At 43.8% G+C, this 25,299-nt stretch overlaps 1 protein-coding gene across 4 annotated transcripts; it reads right to left on the bottom strand.

The window, feature by feature from the left end:
- Positions 1 to 1,382: 1,382 nt before the first annotated feature.
- Positions 1,383 to 25,299, bottom strand: LOC120030143 (rho guanine nucleotide exchange factor 11-like). 4 transcript variants are annotated; one of them, XM_038975464.1, is made up of 42 exons: positions 24,802 to 25,299; positions 23,081 to 23,334; positions 20,435 to 20,526; positions 19,758 to 19,862; positions 19,618 to 19,667; positions 19,450 to 19,507; positions 19,040 to 19,227; positions 18,656 to 18,727; positions 18,066 to 18,173; positions 17,883 to 17,931; positions 17,143 to 17,180; positions 16,962 to 17,051; positions 16,687 to 16,749; positions 16,442 to 16,546; positions 16,252 to 16,350; positions 16,057 to 16,099; positions 14,652 to 14,748; positions 13,823 to 13,945; positions 13,211 to 13,234; positions 12,814 to 12,943; positions 12,539 to 12,632; positions 12,318 to 12,347; positions 11,909 to 12,029; positions 11,584 to 11,790; positions 11,328 to 11,378; positions 11,082 to 11,230; positions 10,657 to 10,797; positions 10,308 to 10,384; positions 8,893 to 9,018; positions 8,685 to 8,802; positions 7,111 to 7,259; positions 6,531 to 6,606; positions 6,003 to 6,185; positions 5,687 to 5,768; positions 5,441 to 5,521; positions 5,191 to 5,249; positions 4,854 to 5,024; positions 4,488 to 4,721; positions 4,081 to 4,182; positions 3,408 to 3,739; positions 3,166 to 3,298; positions 1,383 to 2,980 (listed from the first exon to the last, which is right to left on the bottom strand). In XM_038975464.1, the coding sequence occupies exons 2-42, from the start codon at positions 23,113 to 23,115 to the stop codon at positions 2,922 to 2,924; spliced, it is 4,344 nt and encodes a 1,447-aa protein (XP_038831392.1). In that variant the 5' UTR covers positions 23,116 to 23,334; positions 24,802 to 25,299; the 3' UTR covers positions 1,383 to 2,921. The 4 variants fall into 4 exon arrangements, with proteins under 4 accessions (XP_038831392.1, XP_038831393.1, XP_038831394.1 ...); XM_038975465.1 differs by lacking the exon at positions 4,081 to 4,182; XM_038975466.1 differs by lacking the exons at positions 20,435 to 20,526; positions 23,081 to 23,334.

The following is a 25,299-nucleotide window of genomic DNA, read 5'->3' as shown; positions in this document are numbered from 1 at the left end:
TGGTAGCTTCAGGATCTGTAAATGTTCAAGGTAGAGTTAGTTTCTTTCTCATATCAACGAAGGTGGGCGAGTTAGGACTCAATCCTTTTTTCAAACAGTTCTTTTTAATGTCACAAAACACATGAATCTGCAACAAGACTTAATTGTCCTTCACAGCTAACAATCTCACCATTTATTAAAACGTGAGAGAAAATAATGTACACTTTTTCTTCGTATCTACAAAAATCAAATCAAAAGGACTAAGGCATTACAGGAAAAAAAGAAAAACAAGATTGTGATTTCTATATTACATAAGTGAACGAGATTAAAAGAATAAAGGAACATTAAAGACATGTGTATGCATACCGTAGTTTGTTGTGCAGCGGTTTGACAAAGGGAGGAACCATCAGTTCTAACCTCTATACGAGAGAGATGGTTAGAGAACTCAAGACAGAAATGTAGGAAAAACACAGACTAAAGACCAGAAGAAAAATAACTTACTCAAAAGAGTGGGTAAATGAAAGTCGAGCTAAGAGACAGAATGAAAGTAAGAGTCTGGAATCGTCCACCGTGCCAAGGTAAATTAAAAATCTGCATCCCCTCTGGAGCCCCAACACACAAACTGTAGTGTCACAGACATATCGTATACTGACAACACACACACTGTAGTGTCACACAGACATATCGTATACTGACAACACACACACTGTAGTGTCACACAGACATATCGTATACTGACCACACACACTGTAGTGTCACACAGACATATCATATACTGACCACACACACACTGTAGTGTCACACAGACATATCGTATACTGACCACACACACTGTAGTGTCACACAGACATATCGTATACTGACCACACACACACTGTAGTGTCACACAGACATATCGTATACTGAACACACACACACTGTAGTGTCACACAGACATATCGTATACTGACAACACACACACTGTAGTGTCACACAGACATATCGTATACTGAACACACACACACTGTAGTGTCACACAGACATATCGTACTCTGACAACACACACACACTGTAGTGTCACACAGATATATCGTATACTGACAACACACACACACTGTAGTGTAACACAGACATATCGTATACTGACAACGCACACACTGTAGTGTCACAGACATATCGTATACTGACCACACACACACTGTAGTGTCACACAGACATATCGTATACTGACCACACACACACTGTAGTGTCACAGACATATCGTATACTGACAACACACACACTGTAGTGTCACACAGACATATCGTACGCTGAACACACACACTGTAGAGTCACACAGACATATCGTATACTGACAACACACACACTGTAGTGTCACAGACATATCGTATACTGACCACACACACACTGTAGTGTCACAGACATATCGTATACTGACCACACACACACTGTAGAGTTACACAGACATATCGTATACTGACCACACACACACACTGTAGAGTTACACAGACATATCGTATACTGACCACACACTTAGAGGGTTAACAGACTTCCTCTCCCAATGAATACAAGTTGTCTGTGCAAAAGGTGTCTTCCAGTTCAAACCTATGCTACTCTGTATGAAGTAACATCCCTTCATGTTTTTTTGTGGCAGTACAGCAAACACTAGTCATGGTATAGTAGTATAGAGGGGATTCACAGTATTACACACACAATACAGTAGAGCGTTCTTTAGGAAATGATGACGACATGATAGACAGACATCTGTGTATTCATTGAACATGTATCCTTTTTTTGTAGTGGTCATCGCTGTATATCTAGGAGTAGCGCTGTAGACGAGACAACAGCCATTCAGTAGAGAACAGTGCGGTAGTAGTGTTACCACGGCGCGTTACTGAGGTCACCGGGAATATGTTGTCGCTACAACCCATCCCGTAGCTTAGCAGCTGTACATACATGCAGGACTTGCTGCATACGTCAGAATGACCGACCGACCGCCATCTTGGTTATCCCTTAACAACAACAACCAACCTCTTCCTTCATGGCGTTTCTCTCCTCTCGTGTGTGATTATCAAACATATGTATCACATAACATGAATGATATTATGGATGAATGAGGACTGTGCATGTTGTGATCTCTTTACTCCTTCCTTCCTCTTGACCCAGTGCAATAAACCTGAATATATAGATATATAGACACAGTCCTTCGATCAGCCTCCATGGCAGGCATACTGTAAAGCAACCAGCGGTAAAGAACTACCATCTTGGCTCAAACTAGGTGCAGCTTTGACTCACAATGGAGCCGGTGATCTGTCCAGTGTCCTTTCCCTCACCAATCCAATCAGTTTTGGCGTATGGAGACATGACAGAGGATGCATTGTGGGTAAAGTGCTGGGTTCCTTCAGTTGTCCAGTCGTTGTTATTTTATCAAAACATCTGTCACTTCTCAACTCTCTCCCTTGAACCCCGTGTTCTTTTCAAAGTATACTAACTTTTCCTTCCAATGTAGCCAACCTTATTCATTCCATTCAACATTTCATCCTTGACATTACTCAATTTAGATTCCTCTCACTTCTAGTACTCTCTTTGCTTCTTCACACAACCGTTTCATCACTGCTTCTCTCCGTTTCCCCCCTTCATCTGTCCATCCTCTCGTCCCAGGACTCCTTCCTGCTCCGCAGAGGTCAGAGTTCACCCTAACCCCATGCAGGGGGCAGCCCCTTGGGTGTCAGGGGCATCAGTCCTGCATCAATTCCTGGTCTCCCAGGGCAGCGCCAACAACATCCCGGTACTTCCTGGATTCTGCTCCCATGAGCAGTGTGTGCTGGGATTGGGCTGATGGTGAGGGGTGTGCGAGGAGGTTAGGGGGTAAAGGCTGGGGTCCCAGTCCATCAGTGTGTGTGTGGGTATGTCTACGGCAGGATGGGGGGTAAGTCTTTTAAGTCCTCGCTGAAATGACAACGTTAGAATCCAGTGGAGAGGATCTTCAGCTTGGCTGGCTCTGCTGGGCTCGCCTCCTTTCCTGGAGAGATGTCAATAACAGAGCTGATGTAAACACAGACAAACACAAACTAACAACCAGAAAGGTCCATATTGAATTTCAAGGTTTAAGAAATGCCTTTAAGAAAATGTGGTATCCAGACCAAATCTTTCCACAAAACCTCTTCTGTATGACCCTGACCTCTTCTATCTAACCCCTGAACTCACCGTCCCCCGGGTCCCGGTCCAGAAACGGTGTCCTGACGACGGTTGCCTGGATACGAAAGAGGTCACCAGACTCTGGATTGACAGGCGGCTCTCTCAGTGTTTTCAGGAGCTGGTGATGAGCTGTCTCTATGTCCTGAGGGGGTTATGAGGGGAGAAAACGACAAGATTAGCATGGAAATAACGTCCAAGTGTGTGTGTGTGTGTGTGTGTGTGTGTGTGTGTGTGTGTGTAAAACGCCTTACCCTCAGCTGGTGCAGCTTTCTCATCAACTCCTCGATGGTGTGGAAAATGTCATCCACGTTTTTGATTATATGGCTCTGGAGGCTCTTTCGTGATTGACTCTGCCCTTCCTGCCGACTCAGATTTCCCCTGTCCGATTGATTGTCCGCAGACATGATGGAAGCGACCTGCCCTTCTTTCTCATGAGTCTGTACGGGCGATGAAATCACTTCCTGTTCCAGATCAGGAAGTTCAGTGGTGGTCGGGGTGGGGGGGTCGTTGACCTCATCTGTGTGACTCTCGTCCAGCAGTCCCTCTCCCTGCTCTGTAGGCATCACCAGGTAGAACACGTTTCCTGCAGCACAGTGGGTTTACAGAGTTGCAATGAGCACCCGTGGGAACAAAAGTCAATCTCCATGTTAAATTGACACTACAACTGTGAAATCTTATAGTATGCAGCTAGAGGGTTGTGTTCATTAGGTATGAATTGGGAAACGTTTACAAAAATGGAAAAACGAAGGTGAGTGTCCTTATTGGACAAATTCAGGAAGAACCATACGATCTGCGTTTCAAAATAGTTCTCTGGAAACAACTCTGGTGTAGTAGTCACAAACCTCAGACAGAGAGACTTGGACCTAATGGAAGATATTCATGAAGGTTTGAAGAGGACAACTAGACTGACGACTGGAGCATTACCCCGTACACTGGCCTCGCCTCTCGGCTCAGGTGATTGGTCAGAGTGGAGGGTGACATCTTCAGTGATGTCAACAGGGATAGAAGGGGAGCCCGCAACCACAGCTGTGCATAAGAGGACAGATGGAGTGAAAGAGTGAGTGTAAGTGGAGGGAGGTGATATTGTATGAGAGTGTGACAGACAGAAAGAAAGAGATCCGAAAACCAGATCAGTTGAATCTAACTTAGGAGTGTGACCATGCAGAAGGTAAAAGGAGTGTGTATTATCAAACATTCAGATGTCATTCTGTAGAGTCTGACTTCATTTGATCATATTATACACCAACGTGGCTCCACAAAGAAACAAGGAGTAATTTAATGAAAATGGACAACAATATTAGGTTACTGTCTAAATCTTCTGTCCTCGTTACCTTTCCTCACAACATGCACACTGGGGGACTCCACCTCCGAGGGCGAGGCTTCTGCGTGCTCAGCCTCCCATTGGCTGGGACTGACGCTAAGGAGAGTCTCAGAGGACGTCGACCTCTGTTGGTCATTGAACGGGCTCCTCTCATTGGCTGCCTCGTTTGTGGGTGTGCCATCTGAGCCGTGACTCCACCCATCTTCTTCCAGGTCGCGGAAAATCAGCTGCCTTAGCGTCTCCACTGAAAAAGCAGAAAAGTGGTATTGAATAAGTGGAAAGTTGATTCTCAACCAAACACATTCTAGTGACGCTAGTACATACGTATACAAAATAATATTTTAATATGTTCAAGTCAAGTCTCTTGCTTTCTCACCATCTTCCAGAGCTGCCTCTGCTACTCCAATTCGTCGCTTGACGTAGTCCCGCCCCTCCCCGCAGAGGAAAGCTCCTGATTGGTCCGTTGGTGTGGTGCGTGCGAGCTCGTTGTCTTCATCGTTAGGGGAGTCCGTCTCCATGAAAACCACCTGCTCCGTCATCGAGTCGTCTAGGGAGATTAAAGATCATCAATGTGATGAACGACAGAGCAGAGTAGGGGAATGATAGAGAATATTACTGTACAGAAATATCCTACAGAAATAAATATTTATATCTGTAGTTACTATAATCCACTCCAAAAACATACACTTCCTTACTAACACAATTTGTCTCACCTGATTGATAGACATGGCTGCCAGTTGAGACAGGGGAAGCGTTGCCAAGACTTGGGGAGCTGAGAGAGAGATAAAGGAGAGAGAGGGAGAGAGGGCGAGGAAAGAGTGAGAAGACAGAAGAGAGAGAGAGATCAATGAGATGGAATCAGTACTGCTTAGGACAACTATAGCGAATGGTCTGCAATGCTATCAGAGTCTACAGGTCTTCAATGTTAATTAATAGAAATGGGCCAAGGTAAGGATTACTCACAAAACAGGTGTGGATCTGTTATTGGTCGAAGGTGAGGAGCCAGCAACCAATGAGATGGTCTTTTCAAGTTGGTCCTTCCAGCTGTGACATAAATAAATAAAATGGCACTCAAAACATCCACCAAAGCTTTTCCATGTGATGAGTAAAATGCTGTGGGTTAAAATCCTGATGAACCTCTATCATGTATATTATCTGTAAACTAATCTATATTCCTGGTATAGATATGGATGATGTAGATGTGCTCACATGTTTTTCTCTGAGGACGTCCCCGCTACCAGTTCATAGATCTTTCTCTCTGTGGTGCTGATGACGTACAGGGCATTGTTGTCTGAGGAGGGAATCAGACACAATCAAACCATCATCATCATCACCACCACAGGGATAATAAAGCCATTATCTTATAATTATCTTGCAAAATGATTGAGATCCCATTTTCTGTTATTACATTGTTGTTATAGCATTAAACTGTTGTCTAAATCTAACCCAGATCACTGATTAATCTATACACAACCATTGGCCACTCCACACTTTGTCCCATAACCCCTGACCTCTAACCTCTTACCTGTGGCCACAGAGCGCACCAGGAGGGAGTCTAGCTGGACCACGGGGCTGAAGGAGGCCTTGGTGTCCCCGCTACCACCTCCTCCTCCCCCCAGCCAGCGGGAAGGGCAGCGTAGCAGCAGCCGGTCGTCTGGACCTCTCTGGAGCAAAACCAGCAGGTCTGATAGCAGCAGGGCCTGGATCTCTGAGAGATGAAGGAGAACCAGCACCATATGGTTAGAACCCTTACAGAACACTGAACCTGCAGGTCTGACAGCAGTAGGGCCTGGATCTCTGGGAGAGGGAAGAGTAATCAAGTCGAAGAGTCACCCAAAAAGTGAACAAGGCACAAATGATTCAACTCCCAGTGTATTATCTCGTGACTGAAGCAACCTTACAGCAGAATCAGAACAGTGACTCCAATATGGAATACATGTCTGGGACAGTGTCTCCAGGGGTCTCTCGCAGCTGATTCCTTTTAGCTCTGGACAGAGTAGCCAACAGAATCTAAAGCACAACGGTTCTATCTGTGGAGTGTTGTGGGTCTTACCTAAAGTTTTGTCTTTATTGACTTTCCAGGTGAGAGGACCCTCATGGATCATTGTCTTACTGGTCAGGTCCAGACTCTGACAGGACAGAGGACATCATCAGAACAAAGATATTATACTATGTGTTGGAGGAAGAGACTAACTTTGAAGAGGTGGTAAATACTAACGTTGAAGAGGGTGGTAAATACTAACGTTGAAGAGGGTGGTAAATACTAACGTTGAAGAGGGTGGTAAATACTAACGTTGAAGAGGGTGGTAAATATTAACGTTGAAGAGGGTGGTAAATACTAACGTTGAAGAGGGTGGTAAATACTAACGTTGAAGAGGTGGTAAATACTAACGTTGAAGAGGTGGTAAATACTAACGTTGAAGAGGTGGTAAATACTAACGTTGAAGAGGTGGTAAATACTAACGTTGAAGAGGTGGTAAATACTAACGTTGAAGAGGTGGTAAATACTAACGTTGAAGAGGTGGTAAATACTAACGTTGAAGAGGTGGTAAATACTAACGTTGAAGAGGTGGTAAATACTAACGTTGAAGAGGAGGAAAATACTAAAAACTCTGAAGAGGAAAAGGAGGTACCTTGAACTGTGGCGTGGGGTCCAGCCTGCGCTGGTATTGGTTGAGCCGTTGCCGGTGTTCAGTCTCCCTGACGACTTCATTGACGGCCTGCAGAATCCCGCGGCAGCAGGCCTGTGCCTGTTGGAGAGGCGGGAGGTCTGTGGAGCCAGCTGTAGGAAGACGTTGCACCCAGTGACATCACAACATCAAATAGGACCAGTTAGTTCAAAGCAGTAGCTATTCTTAAAACACTACTACGACGAACCTGCTCGCCTAACTACCAAGACGAACCTGCTCGCCTAACTACCAAGACGAACCTGCTCGCCTAACTACCAAGACGAACCTGCTCGCCTAACTACCAAGACGAACCTGCTCGCCTAACTACCAAGACGAACCTGCTCGCCTAACTACTAAGACGAACCTACTCGCATAACTACTAAGACGAACCTACTCGCATAACTACTAAGACGAACCTACTCGCATAACTACTAAGACGAACCTACTCGCATAATCTACTCGCATAACTACTAAGACGAATCTACTCGCATAACTACTAAGACGAACCTACTCGCATAACTACTAAGACGAACCTACTCGCATAACTACTAAGACGAACCTACTCGCCTAACTACTAAGATGAACCTACTCGCCTAACTACTAAGATGAACCTACTCGCATAACTACTAAGATGAACCTACTCGCATAACTACTAAGACGAACCTACTCGCATAACTACTAAGACGAACCTACTCGCATAACTACTAAGACGAACCTACTCGCATAACTACTAAGACTAACCTATCACCTAACTACTAAGACTAACCTACTCGCCTAACTACTAAGACGAACCTACTCGCCTAACTACTAAGACGAACCTACTCGCCTAACTACTAAGACGAACCTACTCGCCTAACTACTAAGACGAACCTACTCGCCTAACTACTAAGACGAACCTACTCGCATAACTACTAAGACGAACCTACTCGCATAACTACTAAGACGAACCTATCACCTAACTACTAAGACGAACCTATCACCTAACTACTAAGACGAACCTACTCGCCTAACTACTAAGACTAACATATCACCTAACTACTAAGACTAACATATCACCTAACTACTAAGACTAACATATCACCTAACTACTAAGACTAACATATCACCTAACTACTAAGACTAACATATCACCTAACTACTAAGACTAACATATCACCTAACTACTAAGACTGGTCCCCCGTGGCCCCGTGTGGCTCAGTTGGTAGAGCATGGCGCTTGCAACGCCAGGGTTGTGGGTTCGATTCCCACGGGGGACCAGTACAAAAAAAAGTATGAATGTATGTACTTGTAAGTCGCTCTGGATAAGAGCGTCTGCTAAATGACTTAAATGTAAATGTAAGACTAACATATCACCTAACTACTAAGACTAACATATCATCTAACAGTAACTTAATGAAGACCACTGATGCTAAACTGTCAGACTATCAGTGTGTGTGATGTTGTCCAGTAACAGCGGGTACTTGGTGAGTATGAGTGTGAGAGATTCTCTATATAAATAAGAAAGAGAGATATGGAGGCGGATGATGGATCCTACGTACCCTCTGTGTGTTTGATGATGTTGTCCAGTAACAGAGGGTACTTGGTGAGTCTCTGTGTCTCAGACACCAGCAGGTCCTTCAGCTGCAGCCTCCTACAGTGGGGACTGGCCTCACACTCCTGACAATACATCAAACAATCAAATCAATTAACAGAAAAGCGATTGTGACTGCATGTATGTGTGTTACCTGGGTGATGCGTGTGTGTTACCTGGATGATGTGTGTGAAGCGAGGGTCTTTGCGCTGCTTGTTCTTAATGAGTTCCAGAGCCTGAGACTGCTGGCTGCACAGGTGGGACGCCTGCTCCTGAAACTCCTCCCCCGCCACGCCCTCAAACTAACACACAGGTACACACCGATATCCCAGTCAAAACACAACACAATATACACTGAGTGTACAAAACATTAAGGACACCTGCTCTGTCAATGACAGACTGACCAGGTGAAATCTATGATCCCTTATTAAAGTCACTTGTTAAATTCACTTCAATCAGTATAAATTAAGGGGAGATAGGTTAAAGAAGGATTTTTAAGCCTTTTTGACAATTGAGACATGGATTTTAGTTGTTTATTAATTCGACCATTTAAAAAAAAAACAAGCACACATAAAACTTGAAAAAGCCTTACATACACATGAATAAAATCATCGAGGATAACACACAAAGTCTGGAACTTATTTCCATTGTGGTCCTCTTGAGACAAGATCGAACACAGTATGGCAGTGAAATAATTAAACAAAAACAGAGAAGAAGAACATCTCATCATTCCAGTTACATCATAGGGGTTATACATATGGGCACAGAAGACATCAAACATATTTTACTTTATTTTTTAAGCTGCCCAGAGAGGATGTTGTTTTTATGGGCAGAGGCAACTCATTCCATTCTGAGGCTCCAGTATACATGGATTGTGTATGTGTGCCATTCAAAGGGTGAATGGGCAAGACAAAATATTTAAGTGCCTTTGAACGGGGTATGGTAGTAGGTGCCAGGCGCACCAGTTTGTGTTAAGAACTGCAACGCTGCTGGGTTTTTCACACTCAACAGTTTCCCGTGTGTATCAAGAATGGTCCACCACCCAAAGTACATCAAGCCACCTTGACACAATTGTGAGAAGCATTGGAGTCAACATGGGCCAGCATCCCTGTGGAACGCTTTTAACACCTTGTAGAGTCCATGCCCAACCAATTGAGGCTGTTGAGAGCAAAGGGGGGTACAACTTAATATTAGGAAGGTGTTCCTAATGTTTTGTTCACTCAATAAGCATATGATTGAAAACTATTGGACAGGTGTTATCAACAGCTGAGCCCTCAAACTGACCGCTAACAACGTAACACTCCATCTCACTGATGAACATGCTAACACTGCTAAATATGTAAATATGCGACCAATAACATTTGAAGGGATAGTAAAACAAAGACTGAGGGAGGGATGGAGAGATTACATTTTTTTACATTTTAGTCATTTAGCAGACACTTTTGTCCAGAACGACTTACAGTAGTGGGTTCATACATTTTCATACTGGTCCCCCTGGGAATAGAACCCACAACCCTGGCGTTGCAAGCACCATGCTATACCAACTGAGCCACACGGGACCGGGATGACGTGATTAGCTAGTTCAACTCACCCTGGCCAGTATGATGTCACCGATGCCCTGAACGATGGGAGATTCCCTTTTCTTCTTCATGGCTTCACACAGGCTCACTGCAACGCAATAACAACGGTGGAACAACGTTGATCAAACACAATAACATTGAGCTTAACGTCAATGAGACTGACTACCAAATCAAAGGCAACGCTAAAACAGTGCTTCTCTACCATGCAGCACCTAAATCCATTAAAACATATTATATTTACACAGCGATGCCACAAACGGAGAACCTCTTTAATGCAACACAATCTTATCAGATCTTTAGATCCACATTGCCTGAATACCTATTGACAGAACTGAGTAACACACAAGCACACACACTGACCATGTAGTTGGTAGACCTGAGGCAGGTTGGGGAAGATGCAGGCCAGCTCGTCAGAGCTCAGAACACACCTCATCTTCTGGAAAAACACCTGATCCAAGACCCTGAGAGTACGCAGGTGAGACGCCTCTGTCGTCAACAACTCTGAGGAGAGAGAGGGGGGGGAGAGGATGGAGGGAGGAATGGCGGGAGAGGTGAGAGGAAGGGGGAGACAGAGAGAAGAATGTAAATATAACAATCTAATAATATTTACTTCTGAAAATAACAGAATAGAAGTTGTTAGTTCCAGTCAGATATACAGTGGCTATGTTTAGACAGGATAAAGGCCCAGTTGTAGATGCATAAAGTTTTCACGTGTTCCTCTAGGCCTGAATGTATCCTTGCACATTCCTCTGCTGCTACCCAAAGGTCAAGCAGTGTTTGTTTACCGTAGATGATGGCCTGTCGGTCCACCTCTCGGGGACAGAGAGTAGCCAGGACCTGAGGGGCCACTGTCTCCTGCCAGTTATGACTGTCCACCACATCATCCTCTAGGGCTGGGGCATCAGGGAGCAGGGCCACCGGGGACTCCTCAAACCTACACACACGCGCGCACAGAGAGAGAGAGAGATGTTTTAATATACTTCCAGGTCCATCAAAGTTGAAGACCTCAGTAGGCTGTAGTGATGACTTACTGTCGTCTAGACGACCGAGGGGTGCATGGAGGCGTGGGGTTCTCCAAGGATCTGAGGAGGAAAAACCAATCAGATCTGGTTCTATTCTGTTTTCTTTATTCTGTGCTACAATGCTGCTGCTCAACCACCCCATCAGGAGCATGTGGATCCTACAGTGTGTTCCGAAACAGTGTCTGTGTGTGAGTTTGTGCAATGTGTGTGGTTTCATATATGTGTGTGTGTGTGTGTGTGTGTGTGTGTGTGTGTGTAGTCTCACCGTGCTGAGCTACTGGTGGCTGAGGAAGAGGCGCTGTGGTGTAGGGGTCTCAGGCCCGGCCCCTCTATCTCCTCCCCACAGTCCTCCATGTCCACGTCGCTACGGGAACGAGGGACTGTCTCCACTCCTGAAGCCCCGCCCCGCCGACGCCCCTCCCCTTGCGCCTTCAGAGACTCGCTACGAGCCAGACGCACCGACACCATAGGGCTGAGAAAGAGACAGCGAGAGAGGAAAAGAGAGAGAGACATAAGTAAACATGTACAATCTTGACACACAAACAATTGTGCACAATAGACCTGACACACTCTCTCTCTCCCTCTGATACCTGTCCATACTGTCCTCTCCCAGGCTGCTGGAGGACAGTCTCTGGAGGTCTCCCTCCTCCCCGGGGATCTCTGGGTGGTTCTCAAACTGCTGGATGATGTTCCTCACACTGCCAGGACGCACTGAGAGGAGACGAGACAGGGGACACACACACACAGAACATCAAATCAATCAAATGTATTTTATAAAGCCCATTTTATAAATCAGCAGTTGTTACAGAGTGCTTTACTGATACCCAGCCTAAAACCCCAAAGTGAAAGCAATAACAGTACATCAAGTCTCTTTGGATAAAAAAAGTGTTTGCTAAATGGCATTTATTATTATATATTATCATGTTTTAAAATAAGCTGAGAAAACACTGAACAAAAAAAAGATAAAATATAAGATATTCAAAATAATAAATGACATACCTTCAGTGGGCGACAAGGGGACATGGAACGCTGGGAAATCAAAGTGAAGCAAAAGAAAACATGAGACAAAAAAATGATCAACGAGGGTCAAAACGAAGGATGAGGTAACGGGAATTAAATCATACTGTTACGATGAAAACAGAATGGGTGTGTGTTTGTCTGTGTTTGTGTGTGTGTGTACCCGTCTGTGTGTCTGTCTCAGTGTGTGTGTGTGTAGTTACTGGACTGGGAGGTGCTCCTGGGCTTGCCGATATACTTCAGGATGGGGTTTCTCTTCCTGTCCTCTCCATCCTTCTCTTTCTTTGCACTGCTCAGCTGTAGAAGTAAACAACAGTAAAGCTCTGTGATGTAAAACAATCATTTCAAGCACAACTTGGACATTGAGAACGTTTTTTTTTTTTGCATAGTAAAAATTCAAGCAAACGTTTCTTATTGGACAAGTGCCTACTGAATAAGACCCAGAACACAGTATTCGACCTTTGACTCCAGCTCCTACCTTCTTGGTCTTGGGGAAAAAGGCGAGCCACTTCTCCTTCTCAGTGCTGAGTCCTGGAAACACCCTGGAGTCCCTCAGCTTAATGCCCGAGTGACGGAGGTACAGCAGCACCGCAGAGGCTAGAGGAGAACTGAGGAGGGAGAGGGAAGAGAGAGGCAGTGTGAGGGCGAGAGAGAGGGGGGAGAGGGAAGGAAAGAGAGGCAGTGTGAGGGTGAGAGAGAGGGGGGAAGAGCGAACGAGTGTGAAAAAGGTAACGGGAAAGAAACAAAGAAAGAGAGGGAGACAAAGAGAGGAAGATAAATAACAGAATGGAGAAGAGTACGTTTACACAAACAAACAAGCATTATTATTCAATCACGTTCCAGCAACAGACATGAGACGCTCCGACTTTTATTACCTTCTGTCGTCTTCGTGCTTCGAGCTGCAACACACAGAAAAACAACTGTTAGCTTCTTCACTCTCGCACTCTTCTGCACAAAAACAACAACCTCTCTGTTAATAAGGTCTCTGGCTTAGTTCCAAAGTGGCTCGGTCCTGTTGAACAAGGTGCAAAAAAAATTAATCCTTGCTGGTAAAAAAACAAGGTGACCTGTTTTGTTTCTACCTAGCAGTGAGTCATGTGACAGGAGTGAGTAGGTGTGTGTAACAAACATCATGTGGGTAGGGCGGCCGCGGCTCGAGGTTACCTGCAGAGCCTCCCGAGTGATCAGTGATCACATTCTGACCTTTGGTACGGTGAGATGTTGAGGCTAGTTGAGCTCCCTCTACTGCCAGCTGGCTCAGTCACTGTCCTACCGTAGTTACTGTTTTGCTATGCTAACACTGAACCATCGCAGCAAAGCACAAAAGTAACAATGTCTGTTATTTGTTGCCATTATTTGTTGCCATCTTAGCATCTTATTTACTGTGTCTCCCTTAGAATGCATTGCATATATAGGGGCCCAGAGTTTTTCCTGATAAGGTCACATGGGATAAACATGTTGTATCATAGCTAGACGTTCCAACTCACAGCATCTCCCAGAGAGCAGTGACCTGTCTGTCCACCACCTGTTTCTCCTTGGCTGGGTCTCCATCCAGCTGCTGCAGGTCTCCCTCTCCAAACAGAGAGCCCAGACCCATCATCTGCTTGTTCCTACACAAACACACGCGCCATACCACACAAGTTCAAAGGTCACACACATAACCTTCAATACACACAAACTACAGCTGGGACGATAAACTGAAAATGATCCAAACCGACTGATCCACTCGTCGCAGGCATTATGCTGATATCGTTCCCGAGCTGACAAGGCAAAATTACGTCGTTCTGCCAGTTAACCCACTGTTCCCCGGGCGCCGATGACGTGGATGTCGATTAAGGCAGCCCCCCCCCCCACCGCAACACTCTGATTCAGGAGGGTTGGGTTAAATGCAGAAGATACATTTCAGTTGAATGTGTTCAGTTGTACAACTGACTAGGTATCCCCACCTTCCCTTTCATTACGATAAGTAGCCTATAACAGAGAAATGTGAAGTTTGAAAAGAAATAGGTTTGATAATATGGGTGATTGTTAATGGGACAGTTGATGGCTACAACCATCAAACTAGTAGTAGTTTAAAGGATCGTTTAAAACCTGTGGTGCACATGAATGTTCTAAAGTTAAATCGATCTATTCAGGCAATTTATCAATCTGTTTTTTGTCCATATCGCCCAACTCTAACAAACACAATAACATACACACGGCCATTATCTGCATTTAGCACAAGCCTCAATGCACACACCAATGGGTTTCATATACACACACACTGTCAAACACAGACACCCCTCCAGATGATTCAGCTTGTCCCATAGACTGTACCTGTAGTCCTGTATTTGGTCCTGAATGTCAGGCAGCACCTGCTGTTGGAGCTCAGACAGAGGTCCCCTGATGTCCTCCTGGGCATGGAGACGACTCTCTGGGACAGGACACAACACCTCACAGTAAGACTTACTACAGACTGAACTAGAATCACAACCCTGTACTGACAGAGTTAAGACTGACCACTTTACACAACTACCATTACTGGTCATGCGCTGGAGGGGTTTGTAAACTACCAGTCAAATCGAACCCAGTGTGTTAAGGCAGATGGTTGTAAATCTGACACCATAGAGCTGCAATCAGGTGTTCCTCAATGATCCATTTTAGGTCCCCTGTGGTTTATTATCTAGATCAACAACATTGGGAGCCATATTGAGACTAAAGGTGTACATTTTTATGCAGGTGACACTGTTTACTTATTAAGTGGCAGCAATTTCCTTTCATCTTTTGACAAAGCTCAAACAGCTTTAAAACATCATTCAACAGAATCTGGAAGATTTGAAGCTTGTTCTGAATTCCTGTAAAACAAAATGCATGGTATTTTCCAAGAGTAAACACTCTGAAACCATGTAATTAGTACCTGGGAAGGACATTCTATAGAGCATGTCAAAACGTACAAATAACTGGGAGTTTGGGTGGATGAGAAGTTGAGCTTGTTTTTCCTTTGCCGCCAGAAAATAGTTGATTAGTTGTGCTTTTCTCTCCGTGTTGGACTCTGGTGATACTGTTCATGTGCAATCCTCAAGCTCTATACTGAAGGCTCTTGACTGTGTATCATGCAGCCTTAGTTTTGTCACCAATCTCTACAGTACTGTCAGGTGGACATCACTAGCAACATGCAGGCTCAAACACCGCTCATTTTATCTATCCTCTCTTCTAGCTCGAAATTAAAACAAGCTCAGATCTTAATCTTGTTTTATGCTAACAGTCCCAAAAATGTTTACAGAGCATGGAAAAAGGTCATTTCATTACTCAGCCCCCTGGTCGTGGAATTCCCTCCCAGCCAACCTAAAACCCCCATGACCTGGTGTCCCTGGAGGAGGTCAAAGTGCAAATAGATGAACAGGTTGTTGAGACATGTAGCTGTTTATAGTTGTCACCCCATGTCACTAGTTTGCGTTGCCTTCTGTGAGGAAACATGTTTTACTTCACACACATGCCTACACACACACACAGTTTGTTTGCTGTTGTATTTGTGCTGCTGCCAGTCTTCTGTCTGTGTTGTCCGTTTTGTCTTACATTGTTGTTTTTTATTGTAACCCCCGTCCCCACAGGAGGCCTTTTGCTTCTTGCCAGGCCATCATTGCAAATAAGAATTTGTTCTTAATTGACTTGGCTGGTTAAATAAAGGTTAACTCAAAATAAAACCATCACAGTAACATTAGTATGTTGAGTTGGATCTTACCTATATCAGTCAGGTACTCTTCTCGTACTCTGATTTTTAACAGCTGAAAATTAAATAAAAAATGTAAGGAACCGTAACTACAACCGTTACTACAAGAGTACTTTAAAATCTTGCAAGATTATTAAATGGTCCGGTCTAATTGATTAAGACTAATTCACTGAATTAATTAACTGAATAAACCAATGAGAAACGCACAGCGTCAGGGTCCAGGAAGTGGGAGCAGATCTGAGGCGCGAGGGCACGGGCGTCTTTAGGGCTGGAACCCAGGTAGGCCTCCACCGACAGGTAGAACAGCTGTTGTAGAGAGACGACACACACACCAGATAAGTTCCCATGTAAGAGGTGGAACAACAGTCAATAGCAGTCCTTAGGGTCAGACACTGACCAGTGAGTTGGGATCCAGTAGCTGGCTGAAGACATATCTCATGAACACCATCATATGGGCCGGTCGCGACTTGAGAAGCTCTATGTCCTGAAATGGACCGTCCATCTGAAGTAGGGAAAGAGAGAGGAAGGGGAAAGAGAGGGAGAGAGACGTAGAGAGAGAGAGAGATTCATATAGTTCCACAGATGTGAGATGCAGGATACGTAGATGAGGTAAGTGATGTTTGCTGATAAAGACGGTCTCACCTCATTGAGTGCATAGCTGTCGTCCTCTTCCTCCTCGGGGCCAATGATCTGAGTCTTCCCAGCCTGCCAAGAGACATGTCACAGAGGTCAGGATTAGGAAAATAAAACCTTTGGCGTGTGTGTGTGTGTGTATTTGTGTAGGAGACATTGTTCACATCACTGACTCAGACTAGAGGGTATATATGCAGTGCATGTGTACAAATCTTCTCACTGAATCAGAATCAGAATGCGTGTGTGTGAGTGGAAGTGTGTGTGTGTGTGTGTGTTGGTATCACCGAGTCAGAGAAGGTGTGTGTGTCGGAGCCCTGTCTCCAGCGTAGGGGGGTCCTGAAGAAGGAGGGGGAGGAGTGGGGGCTCTCACAGGTCTGGGGGAGGAGAAGGACACACTCTCTCTCATATATATATATATATATATATATAAAAAGGTCTGGTGCATCTGGTGCTAACATTACTTACCTGAAAGTCTCCTTCACTTGAGTCCACCGACAGCCGAGCTGCCGATAAATGGAGAAATTATATACATTTGTAGTGTTGGGAAAAGTACCCAATTGTCATACTTGAGTAAAAGTAAATACACCTTGGACACTGATCCTGATAGAAAGTGACTCAAGTAAAAGTCACCCAGTAAAATACTACTTGAGTAAAATGATTTGGTTTAAAATATACTTAAATATAAAAAATAAATGTAACTGCAAAAATATACTTCCGTATCAAAAGTTAAAGTATAAATCGTTTAACATTCCTTATATTACACAAACCAGAGGGCACAATTTTCGAGTTTAATATTTTTTTTTACTGATAGCATGGGCTCCAACACTTAGACATAATTTACAAACAAAGCATTTGTGTTTAGTGAGTCCGCCAGATCAGAGGAAGGAGGGATGACCAGGGATGTTCTCTTGATAAGTGCGTGAATTACACGATTTTCCTGTCCTGCTAAGCATTCAAAATGTAACAAGTTCTTATGGGTGTCAGGGAAAATGTATGGAGTAAAAAAGTACATTATTTTCTTTAGAAATGTAGTGAAGTAAAAGTTGTCAAAAATATAAATAGTAAAGTACAGATACCCAAAAAATCTACTTAAGTAGTACTTGATTTATTTTAATTGTTTTACTTAAGTACTTTACATCAGTGCATTTGTATCATAAAAACGTACACAACTCAGAGAATCATAGACAAACAAATCCTATACAAACCATCTCCTGCTATTACATAGTTGGACACAGCTTCGGGGCGAGTTCCATCCTTGAGAGACATAGAAATAACAAAGACGTTATAAACTAAGGTAATGACAATCTAATATATAGTATCTAGTGGGGAAATGAGAGATCTAGTTAAGCGTTGTTAGGGTTCTGTTGTCATGCACACAGGCATCTCACCAGATCTTGCTTGATTTTAACCCGCACTTGTTGGGCGCGCCTCTTGGCACTTTCGATTCGCTCCTCCAGTGATGGGGAGGGGTTCCGTGACAGCTCCTCCATCAAGTCCTGCGGGATTGGTCAGAGTGACATTATCAGAGGCACTGACAATGGTCAATGATGATTGGTCAAATTAAATAGATACTCTCATAAGCAGTGTCCTTACCATTGCATATTCAGTGGGCCACAACATTACAGCTAGAAATGCAACATATAGAATAGTATAGTCTATATTCCAGATCAGTGTCCATTCTAAGTGGGTTTGATTGTATGGGTTTGCAACATTTCTCCATATTCCCAGGTTTTCCAAAAATCTTGGTTGGAGATTTACAGATTTCCTAATAATTCTCTACTGATTCTGGGAATCGTTTAACAGAGACTTGAAACCCTGTGACTTAAATTAGAATTTTTTTTTTCTTCGAATTTTCACTTCCTTGTTTATATTGTCACGATCAGCAAGGCCCCGCCCCAAAGGAATTTTCCAAGGGTGGGAAAAACCAGACCAAGGCCCGAGCGCACCCCTGAAAACGAGCGCATCCTATGACTGTTACCTGGAGCTCAGCCTCTCCCTGTTCCAACATGTTGCTGAGGATCTCTGTGGCGTGTTTCTGTACATCTAGGTTCTAACACAATGGCAGAAGAGGAGAGGGAAAAGAAACGTTAGGCTCATAGGCTCATGTTGACCCATGTTATACCACATTGGTTTGAACATCTGGTCAGTATTATGGTCAAGCTGGTATACCAGTCAGTGTTTGTAAGGCAATGGTCCAGGAACAGTATTTATAAAGTGTCTGAGAAAAGGAGTACTGATCTAAGATCCGGTCCCCCTTGTCCATATAATCTTATTCCTTATGATCCAAAAGGTATAACTGATCCTAGATCAGTACTCATTGTCTGAGACGCTTTATGAATACAGACCCAGATGTGGTGCTCACCTGTAGTGGTTTGTTAATTCTTTGGGAGGGGGTGCTGGTAAGTCCAGGGGGCAGGGGTGGAGGTGGTGGGGCTTCACCTTCCAGTGACGTCGTCTGATTGGGTAAGAGGTCAGCGCGGAGGGGTTGTAGGTCGAGGGCGGCTGCTGAAGGGGGCGGTCCTTGAAGTGTCAGGGCAACATACGGCCCAGCTGGAAAGAAAGAAAAATAAAAAGAGAGAAAGAGAAAGAAAGAGAGAAAGAAGAAGGAAAGGAGAAAGAAAGAAAAAGAAAAGAAAAAGGAAAAAAGAGAAGGAAAAAAAGAGAGAAAGAGAATTTAATAAACAGCTGTTGGCAACGACATTTTACTGACAGCATAGACCTAAAGTCATCATAACCTTAACCATCATCGTTACAGAAACCAGTGACACTCACATTTGATGAGCTTCACCACCTCCTGGTGAGACATGGACGACACCAGCGAGCCGTTCACCTGAGAAAAAGAGAGAGAAGGAGAGAGAGAGTAAGAAAGAGAGATTGTATTGAGTCTCTGATGACCTAGACAGAGATGGTTTTTAGTTCAAGTTTGAAATGAGGAGTAACCTTTATGATTCTGTCTCCCTCGTGGACCCCTGCCTTGACCGCTGCACCACCTGCATGAAGAGACAGGTGAGAAACATTCCAGAACCATCATATAAGACATGTAGAAATGAAGTCAGTTACTGTGTGGATGTGTGTCTGACCTGGTCGGACATTCTGCACCAGCTTGATCCTCTCGCCACACACGGTGAAGCCAAACCCCAGCTGGTCTTTCTGTACCACCACACATCTCTGAACCAGACCTGGACCTGAGAGAGGGAGGGAGAGAGGTGAGAGATGCGAGAGGGAGATGGAGAGAGACAAAGAAAAGGGAGTTGAAGAGAGCGATAAAGAGGGAAAGAAATAGACAGAGAAGTAGAGATGAAGAGGGAGAGAGAGAGAGCGAGAGAGAGATTAAGAGAAGACCATTCAAGTCAGTTGGGCATACCATGAACCAGTACTAAACTGCTATATCAAATCACATTTTCAAATCACATTTTATTTGTCATATGCGCCGAATACAACAGGTGTAGACCTTAGCGTGAAATGCTTACTTACAAGCCCTTAACCAACAATGCAGTCCAAGAAATAGAGTTAAGAAAATATTTACTAAATAAACAAAAGTAAAAAAATGTAAGAAACAAAATTACATAACGAGTCTATATACAGGGGGCACCGGTGCCGAGTCAATGTGCAGGGGTAGAGGTTAGTCAAGGTAGTTTGTACATGTAGGTTGGGGTATGCCACATCTGTGCTACAAACCTAGCCTCATAATTACCTCAACATTCATGTAAACTTGTGAGATCAGGTGGCTTGTGAGGCTACTACAAACCCCATGTACCTGTGTTCTCAGGGGGGACGTCAGCTGGAGGCTCCCTCTGCTGGCCGCTGGAGGTGTTGCGCTCCGAGTCTCCTATCATCAGGCTGCTTAGCCTGGAGGGAAAGGCAGGACATGAGGAACGTGAGACAGAGTAGGGTGAAGTCGCCCCTAGACTCTGATCTTGGGTCCGTTTAGCATTTCCCCCACCAATGGTTAAGGTTAATACTGGGGGAGGGGAAGCTGATCCTAGATCAGTACATAAGGGGAATGTAACCCCAGAGCATGTGACACAAATAGGCTACACTGTGGAAGGATTAATCAATCAGGATCACTGGGAGGGCTGGGGAGAAGGAGAGGGATGTCTGGCAGGAGGTAGGAGAAGGAGGGCGTGAGGAAAGAAGGAGCAAGAAAGGAGGGATAGACAAGATGAGATGGAGTGAGGTAGTAGGGGGAGAGAGTAAAGAAGAGTGGTATAGGGCAGGGACACAGAGGCTGCATCTCAAGTCGCCTTTCCCTGGATCCTATCTCCTTGCCTCCTTCTCAACCATATTGGAGAAGGTCCAAGATCCCTCTCCACTCAGACCTTCTTCTCCAATACATTTTGAGAAGGAGGCGAGGAGAGAGGATGTGAGCAATTGAGGAAATGTTTATTGAGCCAGAGCTATAGGTAGGTGGGGGTGGAAGGAGAAGAGAGGACACCAGAGGGTAGATAGATGGACAGAGTGCCAGAGCTTGGAGGAGAGATCATGTGAGGAGAGACTGCTGGAAGTAAAGTACAGTATTGTAATCTGTGCTTAGTTTCTACGAAGCTCAACCAACTGAGCAGAAAACTCACCAAGCAGCAAAAGGGCTGAAAGCGAAGCGTCAGAAAGAGAGGGAACAACAGAGAATACAGAAAGGGACCAAGAGAGAAAAGGAAAGAAAATCAGTTTAGGATAAAGTAGAAGACTTAAAGTGGAGAAACTCTGACAGACAGGAGATAGGGCTGGGAGATGTGGCCTAGAAATCATATCTCCATTATTTCAAACTTATGAGCGATTCACAATATATAAAGATATAACATTTTTTATGTTCTCTCTAAATAAGCGTTGTTGTACAATTAAAGGTCAAATACACTGCATTTCAAACAGTCAGCAATAATCTATGAATTCAGGGTTTGTGAAGTTATACCTAGGCTAAATATAAGCCTTCCACAACAATAAGACCCACTAATAATTTAATGATTTTATCAAAATAGTTTAACCTCTCCAACTGTCTGAAAAGCATGTTAGCCTGTCCACCTTGTTCAGATGTTGAAATCAAGTGGCCTACCTTATTCCTCAGAATGAGAACGAGTTGCCAATTCCTTATATAATTGTTCTGTATGCTTATAGCACATTTATAAAACACAGACTAGACAGCTAGTATAACAGTATTTGGCTAAAATGCTGCTAGCGGTACGTGGTATCCCAATGCAGATTATTCGTTATCCAGAATCAATGTTAATTGATACTCTTGTTTTATTAGTGTCTGTTCTGTGGGCAATTTGAGGAGTTGAGACTTAAAATGGAAGAGTTCATTTATCCTCTATTACAGCAAAAATAATGTCTCAATGTGTTTTGGGGTCCATATGACATACTCTGTTGGACCAAACCTCAAATGCAAATAGCGGAAGATGTGATCTCTCAACATTGAAGAATTTGTTCTTAACGGACTTGCCTAGTTAAATAAATGTATAAATAAATTGTTTGCGTGAGGCATGGGGAGGGGCTTGGTGTGTGTGTGTAAACCATAGAGGAAGAGGCTAAGCTAGAGGTTTCACTCTCGCTAAAATATGTCCAAAATAAGCTGCGTTTCTATAGGCTTATTTTGGACCTAAACTTGTTGCCTGCCTTCCTGACTTTAGGACAACGATTCCCAGACAGACAGACAGGCATGCACACAGAATAATGGGCAGTGAGCCATAAAGAACTTCACATCAAAGGTGATAAAGCTGCCTCCCAGCTGAGAATAGCCCTGTACAGAAGGCTAAGCTGAGGGGATCCCAATTTAACACAACATCCAACAGAGATGCACAAGCTTACAACTAGGCCTTCAATTTGTAATGGTAGAAGTAATAGGCTAATTAAGCAATAAGCCACGAGGGGCTGTGTGTGGTATATTGCCACGGCTAAGGGCTGTTCTTAAGGACGACACAATGCAGAGTGCCTGGATACAGTCCTTAGCCGTGGTATATTGGTCATATATCGCATACCCCTGAAGTGGCTCTTTGCTATTGTAAACTGGTTACCAACGTAATTAGAACAATAAAAAGTTATTTGTCTTACCCAATCAGCATTCAGGGTTCAAACCAGTTTATAATATATTATGTTCAAATATCAGGGTTCTCCCCAGGATTGTTTAACAAGGTGGTACTTATTTATTTTCATTACAAAGTGGCACAGGTAGTCCACAAGGTGGCGCAGTGTCACTCTTACACACTTTAGGGAGAACCCTGATAATAGTCACTGGCTGCCTATCTGCAGTCACTGCCTCTCCCCTTCTCAAAGCACATTGCATTTCCCTCCCCTCTGATATACTCCTCCAAGGCATTTTGGGAAGGATACAAGGAGAGAGGACATGAGGAATCGAGGAAATACATTTGTCCCATCTGTCATTAGCACCACCATCACCAGCAGTCAGTCCTACCTGTCCAGTGTTGAGGTGGGGGTGTGGAGACTCATGGCTGCAGACGGCTCGAGCACGTCCGTGTCCTCTCCTGCGGTCCAATTATGTCACAGCAGGGTGACCATCTCCTTTATTCTTCAAATTTCTTTCGCAGAGTTCCACAGGGCTGCCGCCTGCTACGTTTCAACTCCTCACGTCAGCTAGTGGGGAGCTTATTCCGTTCCGAGAGCGCTCTGAACATCTTCCTCATGTTTTCACAGGCAATCTCCAAGTACCTTACAGTAGACAGTTGAAATGGGGACCCCGGCAAATTGATACAGTGTTAGAACTATCTAGTGCCACAGGAAAATATTAGAAATAGCTGGTGGGTGGGGGACACCTTCAAGCAAGATGCATGAAATTCAGACACCACTGACTGTGCAATGTCTACTTTGTTCATTCAGTCTTAAGACAAAGTGTCATTACATAGCAATCAACACAAGCAACATGAACAAAAAAATTAAATAAAGATTAATTTTTTAAAAAGGTAAAAGAATTGTTGTTGGGTTTCCCCGTCTATTTTTTACTGTTGTTTTTTTCTCTTTACTTATCTATTGTTCACCTAATACCTTTTTTTACTTAAAAATTGCACTCTTGGTTAGAGCCTGTAAGTAAGCATTTCACTGTAAGGTCTACCTACAACTGTTGTATTCAGCGCACGTGACAAATACACTTTGATTTGACGTGATAGCTGTCACAATAACTTCATCAATTATGACCTAGTGACAGTGATGCTTGGTTCACTGTCTGATATCTATGTAAACAGCTCCTATTCTATTTTCTGAGATACATCAACTAGTAAGCATCCAAAACGAATGACACAAATGCAATTCAAACTAGTATCCCAACATTAATATCATTCAAATCTCAATAACGTTTGAAAATATATTCTTCTAGTTGATTATGTTGACACTGCCAAGCCAATTAACGTCAGACAACTCTACTCGCATTATCCTCAGTAAATTGGTTTCCATCCCCTGCGAGCTAAATTTAGTTACAGAATCCTTAATGCTAGTTTACTGGTGTGGCTCTTTCAGAAGACCAATAGTACATGTTTGTCTGTTTTAAGAACTTGGCTAACGCTCAATGTGTTCCAGTGAACTGTTCCAAGAAGCTGGCTAACTGCAACATTGATATTGCACAATTCAAACCGTCTCGTTCAATACATACACTGGTGCAGATTACCTAGCTAAGTGTCCAGTTTGTTATCTAGCTGGTTTGAGAGAAGGCTATCCGCTGTAAACAGAATGGAATCTGACCTGACTGGACGTTGCACTGCAACACTACACCACTAGCTTGACATTGTGGCTAGAAGCTGGAGCTTGTGTATTGCTAGTTAGCAATGCAAAGTTAGTTAGCTACTTTGCCAGGGCTAGCTGTTGGCATGTCAGTGAACGATGCAAGGAAATGTTTCTGATAAACTATCCCAAGCAGACAAGCGACTAGATAGCTGGTGTTATTGACATCCAGGATAAAATGCAGTGATGTTTGCCAGCTGACTAGCTAACTAACGTTAGTTAGCGCCTTACATCAAGTTAGCCATAACCATAAGGCTGGCTTACCATCATTTCAAGCACTATAGACAAATATTGTTTTGATGTAAATGAAACGCTTGCTGTTGCCAACAAACTGACGGTTATTACTGCAGCACTCACTTGTGTAGAGAATACTTGTTTTTTGATAAGCAAATAATGGCTGGTTACCTAGTTAATTCTGATAGAGGCCGAATGTCATCCGCGACATCACGTACGCTCTGTGACTGGGCACAAGCGCGTTCTCGTCGTCTATAACGCTGACGCGACAGGGGTCTAGCTCAAATGCATTCGCAAGCTAGAATCTGAAACGCAGCGACTGAGGCCAGTTATCCCTCTGGAATGTAATAATATGTCCAGTGCCCTCTTATTCGTACAATGTGTTCATTAAACTTGCATTCATTTCTTTATGGAAAGACAGTCCATTCGATTCGTCGTGGCTTTCCAAACAACTCGCTTCATATGATCAAACTGGTTCATTCCATTAGGTGAGGTCCTATATTTCCTCGCATTCCCTGATTAATCCACATTTCTGATTGCATTAATATGTTCATGTATTTAATTGCAGCCTTCAAACCGATGTTCCATATTATGTTGTTATTAACCAATCTAAATCCATTAGCTAGCTGGTCCTCTCCCAGACAGTATTTGGTAGTTGTGTATGGATAT

This window comes from Salvelinus namaycush, chromosome 36 (assembly GCF_016432855.1).
Source record: "Salvelinus namaycush isolate Seneca chromosome 36, SaNama_1.0, whole genome shotgun sequence".
Classification (NCBI taxonomy): domain Eukaryota; kingdom Metazoa; phylum Chordata; class Actinopteri; order Salmoniformes; family Salmonidae; genus Salvelinus; species Salvelinus namaycush.
The sequence above is the reverse complement of the archived record's forward strand: the minus strand, read 5'-3'. Positions and strand labels throughout refer to the sequence as shown.

Excerpts from the sequence above, each read along its gene's own strand:
- LOC120030143 (XM_038975464.1), bottom strand. The coding sequence starts at position 23,115 with ATGAGTCTCCACACCCCCACCTCAACACTGGACAG. Across the intron at positions 20,527-23,080 it reads CCCACCTCAACACTGGACAG|GCTAAGCAGCCTGATGATAG; the intron begins GTAGGACTGACT and ends CTTTCCCTCCAG. Across the intron at positions 14,749-16,056 it reads AGAGTACCTGACTGATATAG|AGAGTCGTCTCCATGCCCAG; the intron begins GTAAGATCCAAC and ends GTCCTGTCCCAG.